This window comes from Lemur catta, chromosome 8 (assembly GCF_020740605.2).
Source record: "Lemur catta isolate mLemCat1 chromosome 8, mLemCat1.pri, whole genome shotgun sequence".
Classification (NCBI taxonomy): Eukaryota; Metazoa; Chordata; class Mammalia; order Primates; family Lemuridae; genus Lemur; species Lemur catta.
The window spans coordinates 8,078,696-8,101,818 of NC_059135.1; the positions used below are offsets into that span (position 1 = coordinate 8,078,696).

The 23,123-nt window shown below is 37.6% G+C and overlaps 1 protein-coding gene across 1 annotated transcript in view; it reads right to left on the minus strand.

Moving 5' to 3' along the window:
• CAB39 (calcium binding protein 39) overlaps nucleotides 1-23,123 on the minus strand; it is a 79,425-nt gene that overhangs the window by 27,586 nt on the left and 28,716 nt on the right. The window contains exon 2 of the mRNA XM_045559329.1: nucleotides 17,240-17,396. Coding sequence (XP_045415285.1) covers nucleotides 17,240-17,353 — 114 coding nt within the window. The 5' untranslated portion in view covers nucleotides 17,354-17,396. The remainder of the gene's footprint in view (nucleotides 1-17,239; nucleotides 17,397-23,123) is intronic.

Here is a 23,123-nt window from a genome sequence, read left to right on the forward strand (position 1 = left end):
AAGTTAAAGGCATATACGATAAGTCCTAAAACAACCACTTAAAACCAAAACCCAGAATAAAGATTTATATTAATAGCTAATAAAACAACAAAGGAGACTCAAGTGGAATAGTAAAGACATGTGAAAAAACAAAGGCTGTAAAAACCTGTATAAAGTCGTGAACTAAGATAAAATCTTAAGCTCCCCTCAGCTGACTGAATGGACCACCCTCTTGGCCAAGGGGATGCACTAAAACTGAGTTGCTGGACGTGAGAAGGGATGTGAGACATGCCTCATCATGCCCCTCCCCTTTCCTGTAGATAGCCTTTATAACTCATTAACAGGCATAAGGCCATACAAGACAAACCTGCAGGTCCTCAATTTACTGAAGCCTGGGTATGTGGCGGGTGGCTTGTCTCTGATTAATAGACTTCCTTATCTCAACTTAAAACATTCCAAGCCTTTAGACAAAGCTTCATTTCTTTAACCAATTATAAATTAAAGGGTCTTTAAACCCACCTATATCCTGTAAGCCCCCACTTTGAGATGTCCCACCTTTTCAGGCCAAACCAGTGTATGCCTTCCATGTACTCATTTACGACTTTATGTGTAACTCCTATCTTCCTGAAATGTGTAAAACCAAACTGTGACCCAACCACAGTGAGTCCACTTGCTCAAGGCTTCTTGGGTGTGGCTCCAGGCCACGGTCCTCAAATTTGGCTCAGAATAAACCTCGGTAAGTTATTTTACAGAGTTTTATTTTACAGAGTCCTTTTCCCTTGACAAAGTGAAGCCATTTATGACAAGAGAAATACTTCAGGGAGATTACTTAGCACAGATTCACAGAACATCAGCATTTAACAGTACTTAAAGAATCATCTAGTCCCATGGTACTCCCTTCTACAACCTCTTCTAATCTTCTACTAAATGATCACATTGCTTCACCTTAAATACTTCCAGTATCCAGTAATGCAGTATTAGCAGATTTCAGAATCAGATAGCTGTTAGACAATTTTATAATGAGACAAACATTGCTTCACTGCGCTGTCTGCTGGCCCTGGGTCTGTACTGCAGATTAGGTGGCATTCTAACATCTCATCCACATAAAGGCTCCTATTTGAAGGCAGCTTGCCTATCTTCCCTAAATTGTCATCTATTCCAGAAAACTTTTCTTAAATTATCCTAAGAAAGGCAGGGCTAATGTTCTAACCCTATCCAACCATTCTGCATGGAATGATGCAAATGTGAATGCAGCCCAAGAGTACCTTTAAGAATTTTTGCAATTGTATCATATCACTGACTCAGAGAGAACCTAAGTGAACTAACCCTCTGGCTTCCACAGGCACTGTTTGTTGAAGCAAGGTCAACACTGCAATGAAGATTTTAACACTTCTCACTAATCTCATTATCAGCCCATCATTCAAATCATATTAAAAAGGCTTTTTGTTAAATACCTTGATAAAATAAAAATATGGTTTCTTCCCTACTTCCTATCAGAAAATGAAATGAATTTGGTATGATCTTTTTAATAATCCTATGCTAATTTCTACTGATATGACATTCTTTTCTAAATGCTTATAAATCCTCCTCCTAATAATCTCATTATGAAACCTTATTCAGGATCAATGTCAAGCAGAGTCTACCTTTACTAGTCTGCTGTTACCATCCCATTCTCAGTAATGCCTCAGAGGTTTCAAACAGCAGTTCACCGTCTCATATGCAAATTTTAAGTAACCCAGAATATAATTTTTCTGGGACAGGAGAAAATCATTTAGCAACAATAGGTGTTCCCTTTTCAATTCCATTTTATTAACCTTTATCCTTCAGATGATTCTGACAAGGAAGAATCTGACACTTAATAGGTTTTCTGAAGGTATTATCTGTTGATTTTATAACAGTGACCCTAAGTAGTAGGCCTCGGCCTCTTTTGCTTCTCTGGTTGGGTCAAAGTTTTAAAGCTCTTAGCAACCTTTTACATACCTCAGTTTATATTGTTCTCTGAAATCATTATATGATTTTAAATTTGAATTCAGATCATAGTCTATTCTGACAGAAAAACATGAATGAGAAAGAAGGGGGTAGACAGCTAAAGGCCATGGGTTTCTTTCTCAAGTGATAAAATGTTCTAAAATTGACTGTGGTTATGGTTGTACACATACGTGAATAAACTGAAAACCACTGAACTGTACACTTAAAATGGGTGATGGGTGAATTATATGGCATGTGAATTATATCTCAATAAAGCTGTTTTTTATAAAAAGGTAGGAGAGAGGCAGGGACATAATTAGAAAGCTATTCATTTTTCTTCTGAGTTGAATGGCAACCTATACTCACGTATAAAGCTCCCTTCCCTTTCAGAAGATGACACTGTCACATTATGGGTGGGGAAGAAATGCCAGAGGACTTTCCTTACCAGCTGACCACTGTACTCACCTACCTGTACTCCTCCTTACCTGCTTCTGGATCCCTCCCCCTCCTGCCTTCTCAGGAACTCACCCTGCCTACTATCTCATCTCCTTATATAGTCAACCCCCCTCACGTAATTTTTCCCTATCAGTTTTTAAACATGATCAAGATCCCCCCTAACAAAATTAAATAATTTTAACTGTTCAAAATTATTAATTAAAATATTTTGTTTCCTAGCTCCTGTCCACCCCATAATAAAGCTCTCAAAACATTTGCCTGTATTTGCTATAGTCCACATCTCTTTCCTCATTCACTCTTCAGCCCGACCCTTTTGGCTAGTCACCACTGACCTGTGTGCTATTAAATACAATTTTCTGTCTTCATTACACCTGAACTCTCAGCAGCACTGAGTTGTTGATTATACTCTCCTTTAGAAACTTTTCCTCCCCTGGCCTCTGTGACTCACCACCACCCTAATTTTCCCTCCTCTCTCTCTGGTTGCTTGTTGCTCCTCTGTTTCTTTTTTGATTTGTTCTTCACTAGGCCATTTAAACACAGGGAATTCCTCAAGGCAAGGTACCAGGTCCTCCTCATTCTATAGTCTCTAAGTGATCTCACTCACACCCACTGCTTTAATTATCGCCTAAATGCAGATGCCTCACTGATTCCTATCTCCAATCCAGTTCTCTTCTCCCAGGCCTTACCACTGTATTCAGCAGCCTACTGGAAAAGTCTCCACTTGTATGTCTCAGTAATGCTGACCATTTAACTTACTGAGCGTAGGTCCTGAGCTTAGGCCTCAGTGTGCGTGCACAGTTCATAGTGTGGACATCTCCCCAGGCTGAGCCTACTGAAAGCCTACTACTGCAGCTGGTACTCAACTGAAGAAAGAGGGGTCTGTTGCGGTGCTGGAGGAAATACTTGCTGTGTTGGAAATCTTGAGTCATAGTACACTCACAATGGATATTGCTCTCTACAGGGCAACTGAGGGGTTTTCAAAGGTTAAGTTTGGTTGTGATTTACCTTGTGCTCAATTTACAGCCTAACTCCCTGTGATCTCACAGAGAAAACAGTGTGGAGGAACACACACCAAACTGAGTATGGGCTGCCAATGGGGAGAGGTAAGAAGAGTACTTTCATTTTTCACTTGCTCTACTTCAGACTTGTTTGAATGTTTCACAATTCACATTTTACTTTTATTTAAAAAAAAAAAAAACAAAAAAATAAAGGGGACAAGATAAATAGATCAAAATGTTCATTAGGTTGGTACTAATTGGTTTATCTTCTAATTTCTTCTTGTATTTCTTCCTTTTCATCCCTCTCCTCAAGACATTCCTCCATCCAAATTTTTTAAGATTTATTTCTAACAAATAACCAAGTATGCACGTCTACATATGTAGGTAGTTCTACCAACTACACTTTGAAAAACTGTGCCACAAACAATGCCAAGTATAAACCCAAAGACTAGAATGGGATTTAACAGCTAGAAGGTGCTCAACTATTCAGAACCAGATAATGGATGCTGGGAATAAGAGACTTCCAAACATCGGCATTCCCACAGCTAGTTATCAAAGGATTACTATAGGATAATCAGCAGCTCAATATAAAAGAAAAACTAAAATTAATCAACTGAATTATTAACAGTCCTGATAAATAAGTGAGATTAAGTTCATATTTCAATTGATGACTTTTAATTATATGTATATTTCAACTATGTGCGTGATTTCTGTTCCCTATTTACAGGAACAATTACAAGTCGATTAAACAAAATGCTTTATAGAGAAATAAACATGTCCAACTATTACCAAAAAATGATCAGAGAAGTTTAAGAAGTAAAGTGTTTCACCAGGTAGTCTGTTAACTCATGCTTTGGAAAATATTTGGTGGGTAGAAGAGATGGTCAAAAGGTATGTGAACTGGGAGTGGAGTGTGGACAACCATTAAATCCTCTCAATTCTCTTAGAAATCTAGTTTCATAACTTATTTCTCCCTCCTTACCCCTAACCTTTGTCAACAGAATTCTCTTGCCAAATTCATCTCAAGTCATTACATCTATACTCCCAAATACATATTCAATCTCTCCCCAGCTCTGACTTTGAAACCTTGCTTGTGGGGATGTAAAATGTTACAGCAGCTCTGGAAAAAGGTGTGGCAATTTCTTATAAAACTAAATATGTGCTTACCATATGAGCCAGGGATTGTACTTCACACAAAAACCTGTACAGAAATGTTTATAGCAGCTTTATTTGAAATAGCAAAAAACCAGAAACAGCCGAGCTGTCCTTCAACAGGTCAATGGTTAAACACACTGTGGTGCACTCATCCCATGGAGGACTACTCCGCAATCAAAAACGATGAACTATTGATACTCATACCTACTTGCATGGATCTCATGGGTATTATGCTGAGTGAAAAAAGGCCAATCTCAAATGGTTACATTTTATATGATTCTATTTATATAACATTCTAGAAATAACAAAATTTATAGTTTTGGGAGAACAAACTAGCAGTTGCCAGCAGGGGTTACGGATAGGGGAAAGGTGGCTGTGGCTATAAAGGTGGTGACAGAACAGTTCTATATCTTGAGTGTAGTGGTGGTTACAAAAAGTGATAAAATTGCATAGAGCTATACCCACACCCACAAAAATTGTAAAACCATGAAATCTGAGTAAGGCCTATGGATTGTACCAATGTTAATTTCCTGGTTTTGATATTGTATGTAGTTATGTGAGATGTTACCATTAGGGAAAAGTGGGTAAAGAGTACATGGGAATTCATTTTTGTAACTTCCTGTGAATTAATAATTTCAAAACAAACATTTAAAACAAAGCAAAACCACAACATAAGATTTCTTTAGCTCCCTCAGCATATCTTTAGGTTGGTAAATAAGACCCTTGTCTAACTTACATCTCTAGCCTTACCCCCCACCATTCCCCTATATCTCTACTCCTTAAAGTCACACTGATCTTGTCACTGTTTTTTTGAACATGCCATAGTTTATGCTGTTTCACATTCTGTTCCTTCTCACTACTCTCTGCCTGCCAAACAGCTTAAAAACAGCTCAAATGTCACTTTAAACCTAGTGCCATCTCTGTGCCTGTCCCCAACAAAGGCAGCAACTGCCTTATCCTCTTGGTTCCCACAGACTATTATTCATACCAAGTGCCTCTATATTATTTACACGCCTATTTCTTCTAGTAGATTATAAACTCCTTGAAGAACAAAGAGAAGATTTGATCCACATGCCTATCTGCCCACACATAGAGGCACTAAAATGTCTGTGGATTCAGTCAAATTGGGAATCCTTTGTAAGGGATAATGACAGTAGATTACAGCAACTCTGTCCTGCCAGTGACTATGTACAGAAATCCTGACATGAGGAAAACAACCCCAATGGGCATCATTGTTGATAAAGTCATCTTTTTTGGAGACAATTTTGAAGTGATCTGTTAAGCAAAATTTTCCATGCTTCAGTTCACCAGTAGTTTACATAACTAAATTTATTGTAATTTACTTATAATGAGTTATCATTATTGAGAAATGCCTCAAAGAGGTCAGATTTAGGGGAAATGCGGAGGCTTAAATCATTTATTACGTCTTATTATTGTCTTTTTTTGAGTTTCTTTAAACCCACTCTTTAGCAAAAGAATTATTTTAAACAAGAGTTCTCTAAATATATACCAATCTATATTTACTGCCTTAAATACCAACTCATTCTCAAAAAGGGATTAAGTGACCTCATTGAAAAAACAAAGTCCTGTATCAAGGTAAATGAAGACAAAGATGTGAGATGGAATCTAAAAGTAAACTGACAAAGACTGTTGGTGCCAAGTGTTTGATAATGGGAACAATTATATTATCACATTAATTATGGGATACATACTTTTAGCCCCCCATCTCCCTTTTAATAAAGAAACTAAGTATTCTAAGCTGAAAGATCATGTACTTAAAAAAACCTATTAATAACCTCCTGGTGTCAAAGATTACTCTAAACAAGTTTAGTAACCATGAGTCACTGTTAAATGGCCATGCTATGAAAAGGCTCTGCTGCTCCCTTTACCCCTCTTAAATATTCCAGCAAACATATTCCTCTCATGAAATGAGTGAATATAGCCATTCAACCCTGTGAACACATGCATTCATGCTGATGAAGAAAACCAAGTATAAGCTGCACAAGGCAGCCATCCTTCTTTATATAGCATGTAGTGGGCAAAGAGTGTGTAAACAGTCATTACACACACTACATCTGTTTGGCTGTTAGCAGTGAAAGAACAAGTCCCACCCAAACTCCATCCCCCAGTTACCTAAAAATAAAGATGGTAAGATTAACCTTTTTTTTTTTTAAAGGTGTAAGAAAATTAGTTTTGCACAAAGTCTTTAAAAAGCTGTGGCATAGGTCCTAAAAGACAAATCTATTTGTATCATACACAATTCTTAACGTGGCAGTTGTGTACCATATGAAACAAGTAAAAATATCAACACATTACAAATAAAGAAATAAATACTCAACTGTTGTATCTATCATTTCATCTAGAAGATCACAAGAAATGATTGGGAAAATGCCCACAGATATAACAAATAAAGCAGAAATAGGCAAGACCATAGGTTTGGCAGAGCTAGGTGTGAATTCTGTCTCTGACTGTAACGTAATGGGTTACCTAGGAAACAACAGCTTTCTTCATCCGGATTTTAAGGGTAAAACAGGAACCTATTCTACCTCAAAATAAGATGGAGGCCTCTCTACTAAGGCACCTTTCGAAGTGTGATGTTTTATCAATGTAAGGATGTGTCAAAGCTGCAAAGCTTGAATTCCTTCTACAACACTCAAGTAAGTGGTCACCCAGCCCATGGCAATATGTCTCCAGAGGTGAGAAACTTGCTATCTCCTGAGAAAGCCAACTTATACACCTATTACTTTCCAAATATCAAGACAAAACTGGACTTCCTGTTTTCCTTCCGCTGAATTCTATCTCCTGCCACCCTGTGAAACACTGTCTAGCCCTTTCCTCACATTCGATGGTCCTCCAAAAACATACTACTAAGAGCTATAGTGATTAATCCCATTCTACAAAGTTACTCTGCTCAAATCTTCTTCTCTCCATGCTGCACCTCACATCTCCAGTTCATTCAACTATTCCTCACGGCAGAGGTTTGAATTTCCATGCCAGCCTGTTCAAGCCTCTATCAACACACTCCAGTTTCCACATCCTCAAGTGTGGACTTTCCCCCACAGTGCAGAGATTATCACTTTAAATTTCAATAGTGTATTTCTGTTATTGCAATCTAGCCTTTCAATAGCCCTTCTGGGTGCTTTATTACATTGTCTATTCTCAGGGCATACATATGTGGTTTCTAAGCCACATCTGCTCCAGTTGGTACAGTCTTTCCTACTTCTCTGCTGAGTTACAACTGACACAACAAACTCCACATATTTAAAGTGTGCAAGCTGTTATGAAAGTCTATATCAAAGTAAATGAAGACAAAGATGTGAGATGGAATCTGAAAGTATATATACACCCATGAAACCGTCAAGACAGTGAACATATCACCAGCAAAAGTTTCCTGACACCCTTTGTAGTCCCCTCCCTCCACCCACCCCGCTGTTCCTTGCCAGCCCCAAAGCAACTACTGATCTGCTTTCTGCAATTATGGATCAGTTTCATTTTCTACAGTTTTGTACAAATAGAGTCACACATTATGTACTCTTTATAGTCTGGCTTATTTCGTTCAATATAATTAGAGATTCATCCATGTTGTTGTACAGCAATAGTTCATTCTTTTTGTATTGCTGAGTTGTACTCCACTATGTTGCTGTACCACAATTAGTTTATCCATACACCCGGGCTATTTCCTGTTTGAGGTTATTAAAAATAAAGCTGCTATGAGCATTTACAGCCAAGACTGTATGTGGATACACATTTCTTGTTCTCTTGGGTAAAATACTTACAGGAGTGGAATGGTTAGATCACATGGTTGGTTCAAGTTTAGTTTTTAAAAAACTGCCAAACTGTTTTCCAAAGTGGTTGTACCATCTTACATTCCCACCAGCAGTTCCAGTTGCTCTGCATCCTCATCAACATTTGGTGGAGTCAGTATTTTCAATTTTAAGCATTCTAGTAGCTGTGTGGCAGTATCTCATTATGGTTTGATATTGCAATTCCCTATAATGATTAACTGCCTATTTGGCATCTGCATATCTCCTTTGGTGAAGTGTATATACAAGTCTCTTGCCCACTTTTTACTGGATTGTTTTCTTGTTAAGTTTTCAGAGCTCTTTATATATTTTGGATGTGATCTTTTATCATATATATGCTTTGCAAAGATTTCTCAGAGTCACTCTAGCTTTCTTTTGATGAGTATTAATGTATATCTTTTTCCATTCTTCTACTTTTAATTTACTTGTGTTGTTACCTGTGAAGTACATTTCTTATAGGCAATACATAGTGGGGACGTTTTTGTCCAATCTGATGATCTCTGCCTTTAAATGAGGTGTTCAGACCATTTACATTTAATGTGATTATTGATACAGTACATTTGAGTCTATCATCTTGCTACTTGTTTTCTATGTTCCATCTGTTATTTAATCCTTTTCTTCTTTATCTGCCTCCTTTTAGATGATCAAACATTTTAATGATTCTGTTTTATTTTCTTCATTGCATCTAGTAAATTTTTTTAGATTGAGTACAGAGCCACACTTTTATCTGTACTGTGTTTTATTAGTTAATATTATACACTTCCTCCAACCACTGCCCCACCATCCCTAGCTAACTGACCCTTCCCTGGACCCTGATTCAGTCACCCATAGAATTTGTTATCCTCCTGAATTTTTGTCATTCACAAACTCTGCTAATTAAGCCCTTTAATTCTCATGTAAGCATAATAAATGTCAGTTTATAGATGAGTACTGTATCTTGTATATCACCAGAACCAACAAGCTCATAGTGATTTAATCATCAGATCCATTGGGTATAATTATTCATCTAATGGTAGAAAATGTTCCCTGATTATCCTTAACCACAGGCAAAGATAGTAACTCATAAAACTATATGGACAATACTAGGACCAGCAGTGTAGATCTCTTGAGAAAAGTCATTTATCTTACTACTTCTGTGAGTTGCAGCAGTTAAAAGGAAATATGATACAGTACTTGGCCACCATCACAGAATCCAGAGAAGATACCTGGCTATGGTACAAAGTCACAAACTCAATGTACAAATTGTTGCAATATTCTTAGCAAAATGTTTTATATAATTCAGGAGATATTAAGAATTCAGAAGAGAATAAATAAGGTGGCAGTATTTCACGTTAGCTCTTTCTATTCCATTTTCAATAAATGCAACTATTTACTGAGCTCTATGTTTGAAAGTTTATATTCTAACAAGGGAGAAAATAATAAAATAGAGCATGGTAAGGGAGAATAGGAGTGCCATAGGGCAGGCATATGTTTTAAATAGGGGGTTGGGTGAAAAGTGGCATTTGAGCAAAGACTTTAAAAAAAAGGGAGTCCGCCAAGTAGAGAGCTGGGGAAAGAACATTCCAGGCAAAGAAAACAGCCAAATGCAAAGGCCTATAGGCAGCAGTGTGAATGGGGCGCAAGGGGAAAGGAGGCCAGTGTGGGAAGAGTATTAGGAGAAGAGATGGCAGACATCACAGGCCTGACTGTCCAGGAAAGGGGTCAGCAATTATTTTTCTGCAAAAGGGAAGACAGTTAATATTTTAGGCACTTGAACGCTTAGAGCAGCATAATTCACAACTGCAAAGCTGTGGAAACAACCCAAGTGCCCATCAATACATGAGTGTATTAATAAAATGTGGTATACGTATACCATGGAGTACTACTCAGCCACAAAAAACAATGGTGATCTAGCACCTCTTGTATTATCCTGGATAGAGCTGGAGCCCATTCTACTAAGTGAAGTATCATAAGAGTGGAAAAACAAGCACCACATGTACTCACCATCAAATTGGTATTAATAGATCAACATTTATGTGCACATATAGTAGAAACATTCATTGGATGTCGGGCAGGTGGGAGGGGAGAGGAGGGGATGAGTATATTCACACCTAATGGGTGCAGGGCACATCGTCTGTGGGATGGACATGCTTGAAGTTCTGACTCCAGTGGGGCAAAGGCAATATATGTAAGTTAAACATTTGTACCCCAGTAATATGCTGGAAAAAAAAAAAATTTAGGCTTTGCAGGCCATATAAGGTCTCTGTCACATATACTTCTTTTTTAACCAAACTTTTAAAAATGTAAAAGCCATTCTTAGCTCATGAGACTTACAAAAATAGGCCTAGGCAAGATTTGCCTGTAGGACTTACTTTAGGCCCCTATTAGGACTTTGACTTTTACTCTAAGGAAAATATTATTTGACTCATGTTTTCAAAGAATCACTATGGTTGTAGGCAGACAAGGGAGACCAGTTAGAAGGACACTACAGTAATCCAGAGCAGATAAAATAATAGCCTGGACTGGGGTGTAACAAGGAAAATGGGGAGAAGTGGTTAGATTCTGGATTTTTAATTTTTTTTTTTTTTTCAGATGAAGTAGATGGATTTGGGGAAAGAGAAAAAAGTCATGTATGACTTTTAAGACTTTTTGGCCTGAAAAGCTAGAACATAGATTTCTGTTAACCGTGAGTGTGAAGAATATGAGTGGAATAGGTTTTGAAGTGTGTGTTTTGCTTCAAAAGAGTAGAATTTATATTTGTCAAGTTTAAAAAAAGATCCTGCTGAGATCTGAATAGAGTTGCTTTAAGCATAAAATTAATTTGGAAAGAAATGGCATCTTAACTATGTTCTATCTTTACAGCTGATAACATAGACCACGTATTCTTTTTTGTCTCAGAATGAAGTTCTGTAGTTTCCTTCATATAGGTTCAGCACTCTTTCTCATGAAAGCATTCCTGGACATCTTATACTTTTTTTTGTTGTTGTTATAGTGAACAAGAGACTCTATTATAAAACTATAATTTCTAGCTAGTTATAGTTGGCATTTACGAAGCTACGAATATTCTATTCATTTAGCCATCCTAAAAAACTCTCATATTCCCTTTGATTCTCTTGCATTTTATAAACATTTATGAATAGCTCAACACTGTAACTTTCTCTCTTTATTTGTAATAGCTATATTTTCTATTTCTAAAACATTTCTTTATGCATTGGCTAGAATTTCAAGAACCATGCTAATCAACAGGTAGGAAGACACCCTGGTTTAAAGGGGCTATTGTCAGGTTTTCAGTATGATATCTAAATTGTTTTTCATGTTTTTAATTTAGTGACCAGATTTTTATCTTTCCATTGTTTTCAAGTCTCTCTCAGTTCCCTCTTATTCACCATTTGCATTAGTTGCTACTTCCTTCTGAGTGTGATAAGAAAGAAATTCCAGGGTTTTCCCCTCCTAATCAATTTTGGTGTAAGTAATTTGCATGAGTTGTTCTTCAGAGTTGTCCCCTTCTTTTGAATTGAAATTTATTTTTAATAAATTCAACTATTTTTCTTTGTTTTGTTGATCCTAATGGCAGGAGGTCTATCTTTATTTAATGCTGGTTTAGAGCAGCAGTTCTCAACCTCAGAATTATTGACATTATTGGCCAGGTAATCCTTTGTTGTATGGGGTGGGATATACTATTTACTCCATGTTTAGCAGCATCTATGGCCTGTACTAACTAGATGTCAGCAGCAGCCCTCCCTAGTGTTACAACCAAAAATGTCTCCTGACATTACAAGTGTCCTCTTTGAGAGCAAAAGTGCCCCTGGTTGAAAAATCACTGATTTAGTCAAGAAGATGACATGGATTCCATCAGAGACTAAACTTGCCTTCTATCACTGTAGGACTCATTTCCAATGTCATCTTCTTGAGACTTTCCCCATACAACCCATCTAAATTAGGACATTCCCCCTACCTGCAGCCACCCACCCACCCACACATCTTCCATTAACTATCACAGTACATTTCAAAGTATAGTCCCTTGAGGTCTGTAAGGTCAAAACTGTTTTTATATGAGTACTAGGACATTATTTGCCTTTTTCCTACTGTACTGCTATTTGCATTGATGGTGCTGACACCCTGGCATGAATCAAGGCAGTGACACCAAACTGTAATGGCAGTCACTGTAGTCTTCATCACTATGCACTCAGTTAAGCACTCACTTAAGAATGCTCATGAAGAAGCAGTAAAAAATTAATTTTATTATATCTTGACCTTTGAGTACACATACATATTTTCAACATTTGTTGTGACAAATGGGAAGTATATATAAAGTACCTTTGGCTCCTTATAAAACATGACAGATTGCTTTAAGGAAAAGCACTTGTATGTCTGAACTATAAGTTAACGAGCCACTCTTTTATGGAATATCGTTTGTACTTGGAAGAAAAACTGACAAAATATTCAGATTCAAATATTTGGCAGATGTTTTCTCAAAAATGAATGAAGTGAACCTGTTAGGATAGTATTAGTAGATAACCTACATACACAAAGCTCTTTTAGGTCCTCAATAAATTAAGAGTGTAAAAGGCATCTTGAGACCAAAAAGCTTAAAAGTGTCTATCATCACATCAGTCCATTTTATTGTTTTTGTAACACTACCACCTGAAATTCTTGTTCAGTTATGTGTTTACCTGTTTATCATCCATCTTTCTCAATTAGAATGGAAGCTCCAAAAGAGTAGAGACTTTGTTCATCTTACTGAGCACCATATCCCTAGTGCCTAAAATTTGACTCAGCACACAGTAGGTATTCAATATTATTTTGACAAACAATGAATTTAATGTGTGGATAGCATATTTAGGCACAGACAAAAGAAGATGGATCATTTTTAATTTACAGAACACACACATTATCCTTTCATCAATTAGCAATTTCAGGATATGGATGAAGGAACTGCTAGTTGAAGGCAGTTCCAGCAGACAGGTATTATGCCTACTCTGTGGAGCCTGCTCTCGCCCACACGTTGCCTCTTTAGCCCAGCTACTAGTCATAGGTGCCATCCCTGCTTCCTACTAGCTGTAGCTGCCCCCACCTCATAGAAACGCTGGAGACCATGAGGACTGCTAAGTGCTTCCTGAAGTTGTACATGCCCAACAGTGAGGGGGAGGCCAAGCTATGTACTCTTACTCTCTGAGTTAGCAGTTGTGAATGTGGTTCAGTCAAAAGTCCCCACTAACTTCCTGAGGACATTTGTGTCTAGTTTTTGGAACTAGACTTTTCATATTTTTATATCCCATTGGCAAATAAGACGGGAGAAGAACTCAAATCCTGGGTTTACAATACCACTTACCTTACCCAGAAGTTCTCTTAGAATCTATATTCCCTTATTACAAATTGGTTCAATTAGCCTGGTTTCTCAGTCCAAAGGGCATCAGAAACATTGAACAGAGTAAAGAAATGAAAGGAAGCTGGATAAGGATAAGATCAGCCAGCAGCACATACCAAAAGATCAAAATAAAGTAATAAAGGAAAACACAGACAAAGAAGAAATGCTAAGTCATAGGCACAGAAGCTGGGACCATTTAGAGTAGGAATAATCAGTCATATACTCCTCAAACTCACCTGAAGGCACCCATGCTACACTGCAGTATAATAATACTTATAATGAGAATCCCAAATCAAACAATGATTATGACATTCTATCTAAGAAGTAAAGAAAGCAGCAAATATTTCTGAGGATTTCAAAGCAAAAATAAAATAGAAAGACAAAAATGTTTTAAATCCAGCCAGGTGTGGTGGCTCATGACTGTAATGCCAGCACTTTGGGAGGCCAAGGCAGGAGAATCACTTGAGGCTGGGAGTTCACGACCAGACTCGGCAACATAGCAAGATCCTATCTCTAAAAAAAAAAAAAAAAAAAAAAAAAAAATTTAAAATTAGCTGGGCATGGTAGTGTGCACCTGTAGTCCTAGCTATTTTTGAGGATGAGGCAGGAGGATTGCTTGAGTCCAGAAGTTTAGATCCAGTCTCTTAAAAAAAAAAGAAAAAATACACACACACACACGTCATATATATTTTTTTAAATCCTCTTCCATCCCTCCCTACACCCAAAGGACAAATTTTGGCTAAGTATAAACAGCTAAAATTCATTAGAATAACAATATCTGTGAAAGTTATTTAACAGTAGAAAGCTATATAGAATAGTATATAGCATGCTACATTTTGTGTAAAAACGAAGAAAAATAAGAATGTGTTCACATTTCTTTTATCTGGATAAAGAAACACAAGAAAGTAATAAAGTAGTTATCCATCAGGTGAAAAGGAGAACGGGGTAGGAATAATATTTCTCAATGTTTACTTTTTGATTTTTGAACTATGGAACTAACTATACTGCATTTAAATTATACCAAAGGCAAAATTCTTCTTAATTACAAAGAATTTTAAAAATAAGCTTTAATATATTAAATTTTATCTACAGTTTTTACTGTGGATATGCAAGAAACTGTCGAGAATTTCCATGGAAGATCTAAAGTTGACTTATAGAAAATTTTACAAACTATAGATTGCATCCAATGAAAGAAAAATATACAAACTCAATAGCCTATAATAACAAATCTTAATCTGATGAGTGTATTCTTTTCCTTGTCAGAACACAGGTAATAACAGAGTCTTAGACTTAAAAAGATGGTGGTAGTTAAGCAGTCTAACCTTCATTCCAAGACAGAAAACCTCCTAAATAAAAGATAAGGTGGAAAGTTTCATTCCAATGAAACACTGGTTCAATAAACAGCAGGCACCTAGCCCATGACAGTAAGGTACTGTAGGGGGTACATGTAGGCCAGAACTGACACACTGGTCAAAGAACTCATGGTCTAGTAGGGGAGACAAAAATACAGCAAAAACAAAATCAGGCTGAAGATGGCAACACTGTCTGATGTTTCCCAGAGAGGTGCCCAAATGGTAGAGAATTTGTTTAAAGGCGGAGGGGGGGGCCCCGAGGTTGGGAAGGAGAGGGAATATTCTGGGAAGTCATGTTGGAAAAAGAAATGTATGGGGTAGTAAAGAGGAATGGAGGTTTTGTTGGAAGTGGGACGAGAGTGAACAAGAAAACAGTATGTGGTAATTTAATTCAGTTGAGACTGCTGGAGCCTACAGAGTAAGGGAGAGAAGGGTTACAGGTTCCACATCCCTAACAGGAGAATCTGAAATGCTCCAAAATCCCAAACTTTCTGAGTACTGACGTGATGCCACAAGTGGAAAATTCCATACCTGACCTCATGTGACAGGTTGCAGTCAAAACGCACACAACAATGAAGATGACATTAACACTACAGAAAAAGTGTCTATAAATACATGGTGAAAACGTGTGATGGGCTTACTGAAGGACTGGAGCAACGCACATTCATAATAGAACAAGGAACTTATAAAATCAAAGAGAGTTCTAAGACAAACACCATTGTTAATGAGGCAGATGACTCTGGAGGAAACATTTTAAAAAGCCACTAAGCAAAATGCCTCCGCATTCTTGGAGGACCCACTTCCTGGTCTCTAAACTGCTTCTGATGTTTCTTATCTAAAAAAATAAAATACAGTGTCTAGTAACTTTTTAATCAAAACACAGCATTGCAGGTGGAGACAAAAAGTCTTCCCTTGTTTGTTGGTGCTGTTGTTTAACACCTGCTACAGGTATTCTGGTGATGCTGCTGTGCTGCTTAGTTACCCTGGACGCATTATTTTTTCACAGTATCAATGGTACATCATATTTTTTACTGTTAAGTAATTATATATGTACGTAAGTATAAGGAAATGATTGCTTATTGGAAGCATATAAACTCAGAGTCTGGAATGATGGTGATGCCAAACAACCAGATTGTTCACATGGGTGGCCGAGATAGTGTCATCTTTGCTTTCTGATGGTTCAGTGTACACAAACTTTATTTCATGCACAAATTGGTTTAAAATATTATATAAAATTACCTTCAGCCTATGTGTATAAGGTATATATGAAACACAAACGAATTTCATGTTTGGATTTGGGTCCCATCCTCAAGACATCTTGTTTTATATATATATACACATATGTATATATATATATATATATATATACACGTATGTATATATATATATATATGTATGTATGTGTATATATACACACACACACACACACACACGCAAATATTCTAAAAATCTGAAAAAAATCCAAAATCCAAAACACTTCTGGTCCCATGCATTTTGGATAAGTTGATACTCAATCAGTACAATTTATCTAGAGAAGCAAAGACCAGATCACGAAGGGTCTTGTGTGTTATGGGAGGAGTCTCCACTGAAGAAATAAAGCAGGGAAGATATTTCAGAAAGTTCAGTAAGAAGGCTACTGCTAAGGTCCACAAAGAGTATGACGATCTTCCATAAGAAGAAATGGAAGTCAGAATTTATTCATAAATGGTTTAGGAAGTTGAACAATATTTAGTGAAAAATTATGTTTTTAGGGAAGGGTGGCAAGACACAACTGGGATGAAAGTCAGGCATTGGACTGCGGTGACTGGGTAGATGGAGGCACTTGGCATGGACACGGAGAACACAGAAAGAAAACCAGGAGAGGAATCCTCCCAGGAAGACTGCCAGTGGAAACACGGATTGTAAGAATCAGAAGACACACTTCAAGAATGAAATAAGTAACTTAAATAAACCTGGAAACCTAAATTGAAAAACTGAGAAAAAGTTAGAAATATTTTGTTAGATGGAAGTACAGAAGAAAACTTTGTGTTTCAGCAGCTGCATATGCTGCTTTAGGACTCCATTTTAAAAACCCCAAATAAACTCAAACTGGGATTTATTTTTTTAAAGTTATCTCATAATTTGTTTTGTACTTGCTCCTAATTAAGAGACTTCAAATATAAATAAAGCCAAAATGCATACCTTTTCTGCTTTTTTGTCAGAAATGTCTTGCTTTTCCAGAACAGCCATGCTCTCCTTCAGATTCTTCACAATGTCTGCTGGAGATTTGTGAGACTTCCCGAACGGGAACGGCATGACGACAGCGCCAGAGGCCTCCGCTGCACTCTGCCTGCTCTACCTGCAACACAGCACAAAGCTCATGTGAGAAAAAAGTGGGATTAATAGAAGACATACTTTCTAAATCCTAACTTGGGAAAGAACACCAGTGTTTAAGAAAGTCATTTCATATGACTTTCAAAATCAGCAGGACGGGGACACACCCACTAACATACACAAGAAATGATAATACAGAGATGTCTTAGCATTATAGAATACCTTATTACTTTTCTTTTCTTTTTTTTTTTTGAGACAGAGTCTTACTCTGTTACCCAGACTAGAGTGCCATGGCGTCAGCCTAGCTCACAGCAACCTCAGATTCCTGGGCTCAGGCAATCCTCCTGCCTCAGCCTCCCGAGTAGCTGGGACTACAGGCATGTGCCACCATGCCCTGCTAATTTTTCTATATATATTTTTAGCTGTCCATACCATTTCTTTCTATTTTTAGTAGAGACACGGTCTCACTCTTGCTCAGGCTGGTCTCAAGCTCCTGAGCTCAAACGATCCGCCCGCCTCGGCCTCCCAGAGTGCTAGGATTGCAGGTGTGAGCCACCACGCCTGGCCAGAACAACTTATTACTTTTCAAAACACTTTTTTCCTTTTCATTCAAATCATCTGCTCTCCTAATCACCCATTTGAGGAACATGCTGATTGATGCTGCTGATGTAGGTGATGCTTACAGCAGCTACCACTCACAGGGCAGCTACTACTGCCAGGCATGATGCTAAGCACTTTAATTCATCATCTCATGGAATCCTTTCAAACAATCCCGAGGGACATTATTTCTCCCATTTAGTGGTGAAGTTTAGCAAGGTTGAGAATCAGGCTTAAGGTACTAAGTGGTAAAACAAGCTCAGGTCTGTCTTGATCCAAAGTGTCCTATCACATTGTAGCTCCAACTAATAGGTATCTCTATCTTACAATTGAGGAGAGTGAGGCAGAAAGCTAGGTAAGGAGCTTAGCCAAATAGCAGTAGCAACAAGTGTACTACCTAGGTCTCACCAGATGCTCTTTCCCCAGCGTTCATGCTGCTTCTCCTAAGCACCCCAGTGCGCTGCACCAAACACACACACACACACACACACACACACACACTCACTCTCTCTCTCTCTCTCTCTCTCTCTCTCTCTCTCTCTTCCTCCTAGTCAGTCAGTCGTAGGGGCTCAGAGCTGGAGAGAACCTTGGACGGCACTCTGGACAACTTTCCCATCAGATCTTTCAATCCTTTATGTGACAGTTTCAACATGTACTCTTTCTGCATGGATGTGACCATCTTTTATTAAAGAACTCACTGGATAAAACCCTGGGGATAATGAACTTTTGGAAGTTCTTAATTTTTTGTGGGTAGCAGAAAACTTTTCAACCACATAAACCACAATATTACATCATTCAAAAGGAGAACATGCAGTTATCCAAAGAAGCCACTGTGAAAAAATGAAGTTAACAAGATAAACAATGGAAGTGACTTGGGAACACACTGGCAGTTACAATTTTTCACTAAATAAACTAAAAGAGGTGAAACTCATAGGCATCAAATAGCCTCATATCAAGCATCAAAAAGTAACACTTTTCAGAAGAATCCTGTGGATCACTTAGGTCAGTGATTTTCAAACTGTGAGTTCCAACCTCCAGTATTTACCTGCCCCAGGTGCCCCTCACATATACCAAAGTAGGAAGAGGTAAGTCTCAAACACCCCAACCCTACTTTGTTCTCCCCCAATATAAACACAAAAATATCTCCATTGCATAGTATCATCACACTTCTTTTGAACTTTGCCTAAGATTTCATTTGAAGAAAGAACTTGAATGTTTTTTCCCTAACGTTTGAGATAGAGTGACCTATATATCCGTTTACAGAGAATAAATGTTTAGGGGAAGAGCATACAAATGAACGCTAATGTTAAGCCTACAATTAAATCGTAAGTATGTTATTTCTCAACATGTTTTGATGTGATCTGTTCTGACCAATCGCTATCCCCAAATAGTGCCTATCTTACCTGCTGTCAGCTTGTAAATCCTTTTTTGATCAAATTACAACCACATTTTCATTAATCAAAGAGAAACAGACTAATACACGTCCTCTGCCATAGGTTCTCAAAATTCAAGGATGTTTAAGTCCACTTCTAAATAACATATCTATGACAAGAAGTTTGGACTGACTATAGGGGAGTCACTCCCAACTAGCTATTAAATTATCTCTCTGATTACCAGGCTAGATGGGACACAAATCCTGGACCGTTCTTTTCCATTACATGTTTTTTTTCTCCTTTGTGGGGGGACACGTAGGATGCTTCTCCATGAACACAGTGGGTCACACTCATAATAAAGTCCTCTGAAAATATTATCTTTCCTACCTGTGAGTCTGCAAGGAATAGCAGTGATGTTATACATGTCAATGCTGGGTGGAGGGTGGGAATGTTTAATGGTATTTTGCAGGAAGTGTTATGGTGCTATGCAACAGAGATATTTTCAGCTCTGGCTCAATAGTGGAAGAGGGCACTTTCCAGGGTAAAGGAGATTTAAAAGTCCTATCACACACCAAATGCTGGTCACAGCAGAAAGAGTACAGTGCCAAAGAGAACACACATATAAAATGCTTCTGAGTGGGAAAGGGGCGGTGTGACACAATCATTCCTCTTAATTAACACGCCAGGTAGCTAAGATTTTACAGAACATATGAATTCGGTAAGACTGCACTCCGAGGAAACACAGTAACAAGTACCCAAAACAAGAAGTGACATTCCTCAGTAGGATCCAATCACATTGGTGAAGTTATTCATGACATGCTCATATTCTCTCCCCCACTTTGTAAGTCTCTTTTTATGATTTAGTTTTAAAAATCATTCTTTGTTTACTTTATCTTAAGTATATATTTCTTATTTTCAAATTATGAGTGCAATAATTCTCAACAAATCCTTTATGTCCTCAGATTCACCAACTCTGAACACAACTAATGAAGATTTTGGTAGGCAAAAGCAAGGAAATAACACTTCCTAAAACTTTTGCATTAGAGAATTTGTTTATGTCTAGGGTTGGCCATGAAGTAAGCTTAACAGATTGGCTGCCATGCTAGAAAAAAATTTTTCCCTGGGGCCATGGTGTTTTATTACGAAAATAGCATAAAAACCTGGAAAACAAAATGATCCTTTCTATTTAATGAAAAATTTGTTATTTTTTATTGTTTTCCGTGAGTTACATATGCTTCACGGGGCCCTGGGCTGAAAACCAGCATGAGTTAAATACAACTCACGTGGCAGTTAATGTGTTAAATACCTTGATGTTTCAGTCAACAACAGACCACATACACAAGAGTAGTGCTATAAGATTATAATGGAGCTGGAAAATTCCTGTCACCCCATGATTTGTGTTACAATTGCATGCAGTATTCAGTGCAGTAACATGTTGTAAAGGTTTGTAACCTAGAAGCAGCAGCTACGCCATACAGCGTATGTGTGTAGTAATCTATACTATCTAGGTTTGTATAAGTACACTCTAAGGTGTTTGCACAAGGAAAGTGGCCAACAACACATTTCTCAGGTGTCTTCCTCCTTAAGAGGTGCATGACTGTGCTACTGTATGCCACTCAGTGATCCAACTTTTAAAATAATTGAAAATATAGAAAAACTAAAAAATTAAAGAACAGCCCCTAAGTGATGACAAAGTAGATAGACAATACATGTGCCTAGAACACTGCTAAAAGGAAAAGTCATTCTTTAAGAAATAAAGCTCTTAATAAGCATATTAATGTGCATACTGCTACTAAGTAGTGATTTTGTGTTGCTGAATTTACAATGAGTACAATAAGGAAAATTTAAAGCAGCTACTGAGGTAACAACATGCGTCTTGATGTACTCTGTCTCACAGGCTATATGGTGAAATCCCAGATGTCTCATAAGCATGTTCATTAAAGACATGAAGAAAGACACCAAAATCATCAGTCAAAAGAGATTAAAGGTGTTACCTCTGGGGAGCAGGAAAACGGTAGGAATCTGGTATTTTTTTCTTAGAAGCTTTTTTGGTAACTATTTGACTCCTTCAATTATACACATGTATAACTCTGATAAACATACAAACTAAAGAAATCAGCAAATAAAATAAAAAATCTACCCTTAATACATAGAAAGTACTATCCATAAAACTTTTGAATGCAAGGCTGAATGACATCTGCAGAATGAAACCTATTCAATATGTTACACACATGCACACATACACATACGTATACATACATACACAAAGCTAAAACTGATATCTTCTATTTTATTCAATTACATTTTAAGAAATACATGAGCAACTAAATAGATTTCATGAATCACTAAGTGGTTTTAGTGATAATAAAGAGGAACAGGAAAATTTGAAACCAAATACTAAACTAGTTTTAAAAAGAACTGAGCTTCATGCTTCAACTCTTGTTTTACTCTCCTTACTTCCAAGAAACAGGAGTTAATTCCTTCACAGAACAACAAGTAACCTTCAGACAGTGCTCAAATGATAGCAAGAGCACCTTTAAGAGCAGACTCTTCGGCCGCACTACTTTCTTCCAGGAATGAAGACAATGCCTTCCAAAGAGCCTAGTCTTCCATCAAGCAGTACCATTTAGAGTGCTCTGTGACCTTGAAGGATGTTAAATGCACAGGTATATGTCTAAAGTTTGGAACTGCCAATCCCAAGAGCATAGAGATGCCCAAGTTGGAGGTAGCAATAGTTCAATAAGGGTTAAGGTGGTTAAAGATATCTTTCACCACAACTACCTGCTTGCCTTCCTCATTTCCAGTTTATCATCATCAGTATTTCCTTTCAGAAGTATTTGGGGGAATTCTAGTGAACAGCAGCAAGAAAAACTCACTGATTAAGGCCCTTCCAATGACTTCTTATTGCCCTAAGAATAAAATCCAAATTCCTTGCCATGGCCCTCTAGGCTTTACTCATCTTCAACTCACAGTACAACCTCTGGCCTTTATCCCAGAGGCCCAGACACACTGATGTCCTTCCTGCTCCCTAAATATGCCAACTGCTTCTAAGGCAGAGTGTCTCATTTGCAAATATGGTACAATTGTAATTTTAAAGTCTGCACGGTGGGTATATGGGTTTTCATTGTTACTCAACTTTTCTGTATATTCAAAATTTTTCTGAATATTGTTTTAAAACAGCCTAAACTATGTTTTGGACATAACTGGACTTCATGAAGGAAATGAGCAGAAATATATATTACAAAAATCATTTTGCTTTCAAATACAATTTCCCCCATCCCCTCAAAAAAATGATTCATAATAAACCTCAGCAAGATTCCTTGGGCTGAGCCAAAATTATTAATGCAATTGAGACAAAGCCAGGCACTGCCAGGATTCTAAAGGGGGCTGTAGAAACCCATGTCTACATTTCTCAAACAGGGAGTAGACTTGCTTTTGATGGTAATCAGTGGTGCATGCCTGGAGGGAAAATTTAACTTGAAAATAGGGGTGGAGGGATTTAACGTATTACTTTCATATGAAATGAACACTGCATTTGCATGGACATTTAGCTCCCCCCTTCGCTTTCATGCACGCTCTCTGCTAGTTGTTTTCCTCTCTCCCCAAATGCCCTTTCTTGCCTGGATCTATCTACCTACTTTTCTTTCTGCATTTAATTCAATGACTCATATCTTTACTCCAATGTTGATGTCCTTCAAGGTTTTACCCTTGGCTGTCTCCTTACCCCATATTCCCTGTGGGTGATCTCATCTATTTCAACAATTTGAAATCTATTTCTGGCC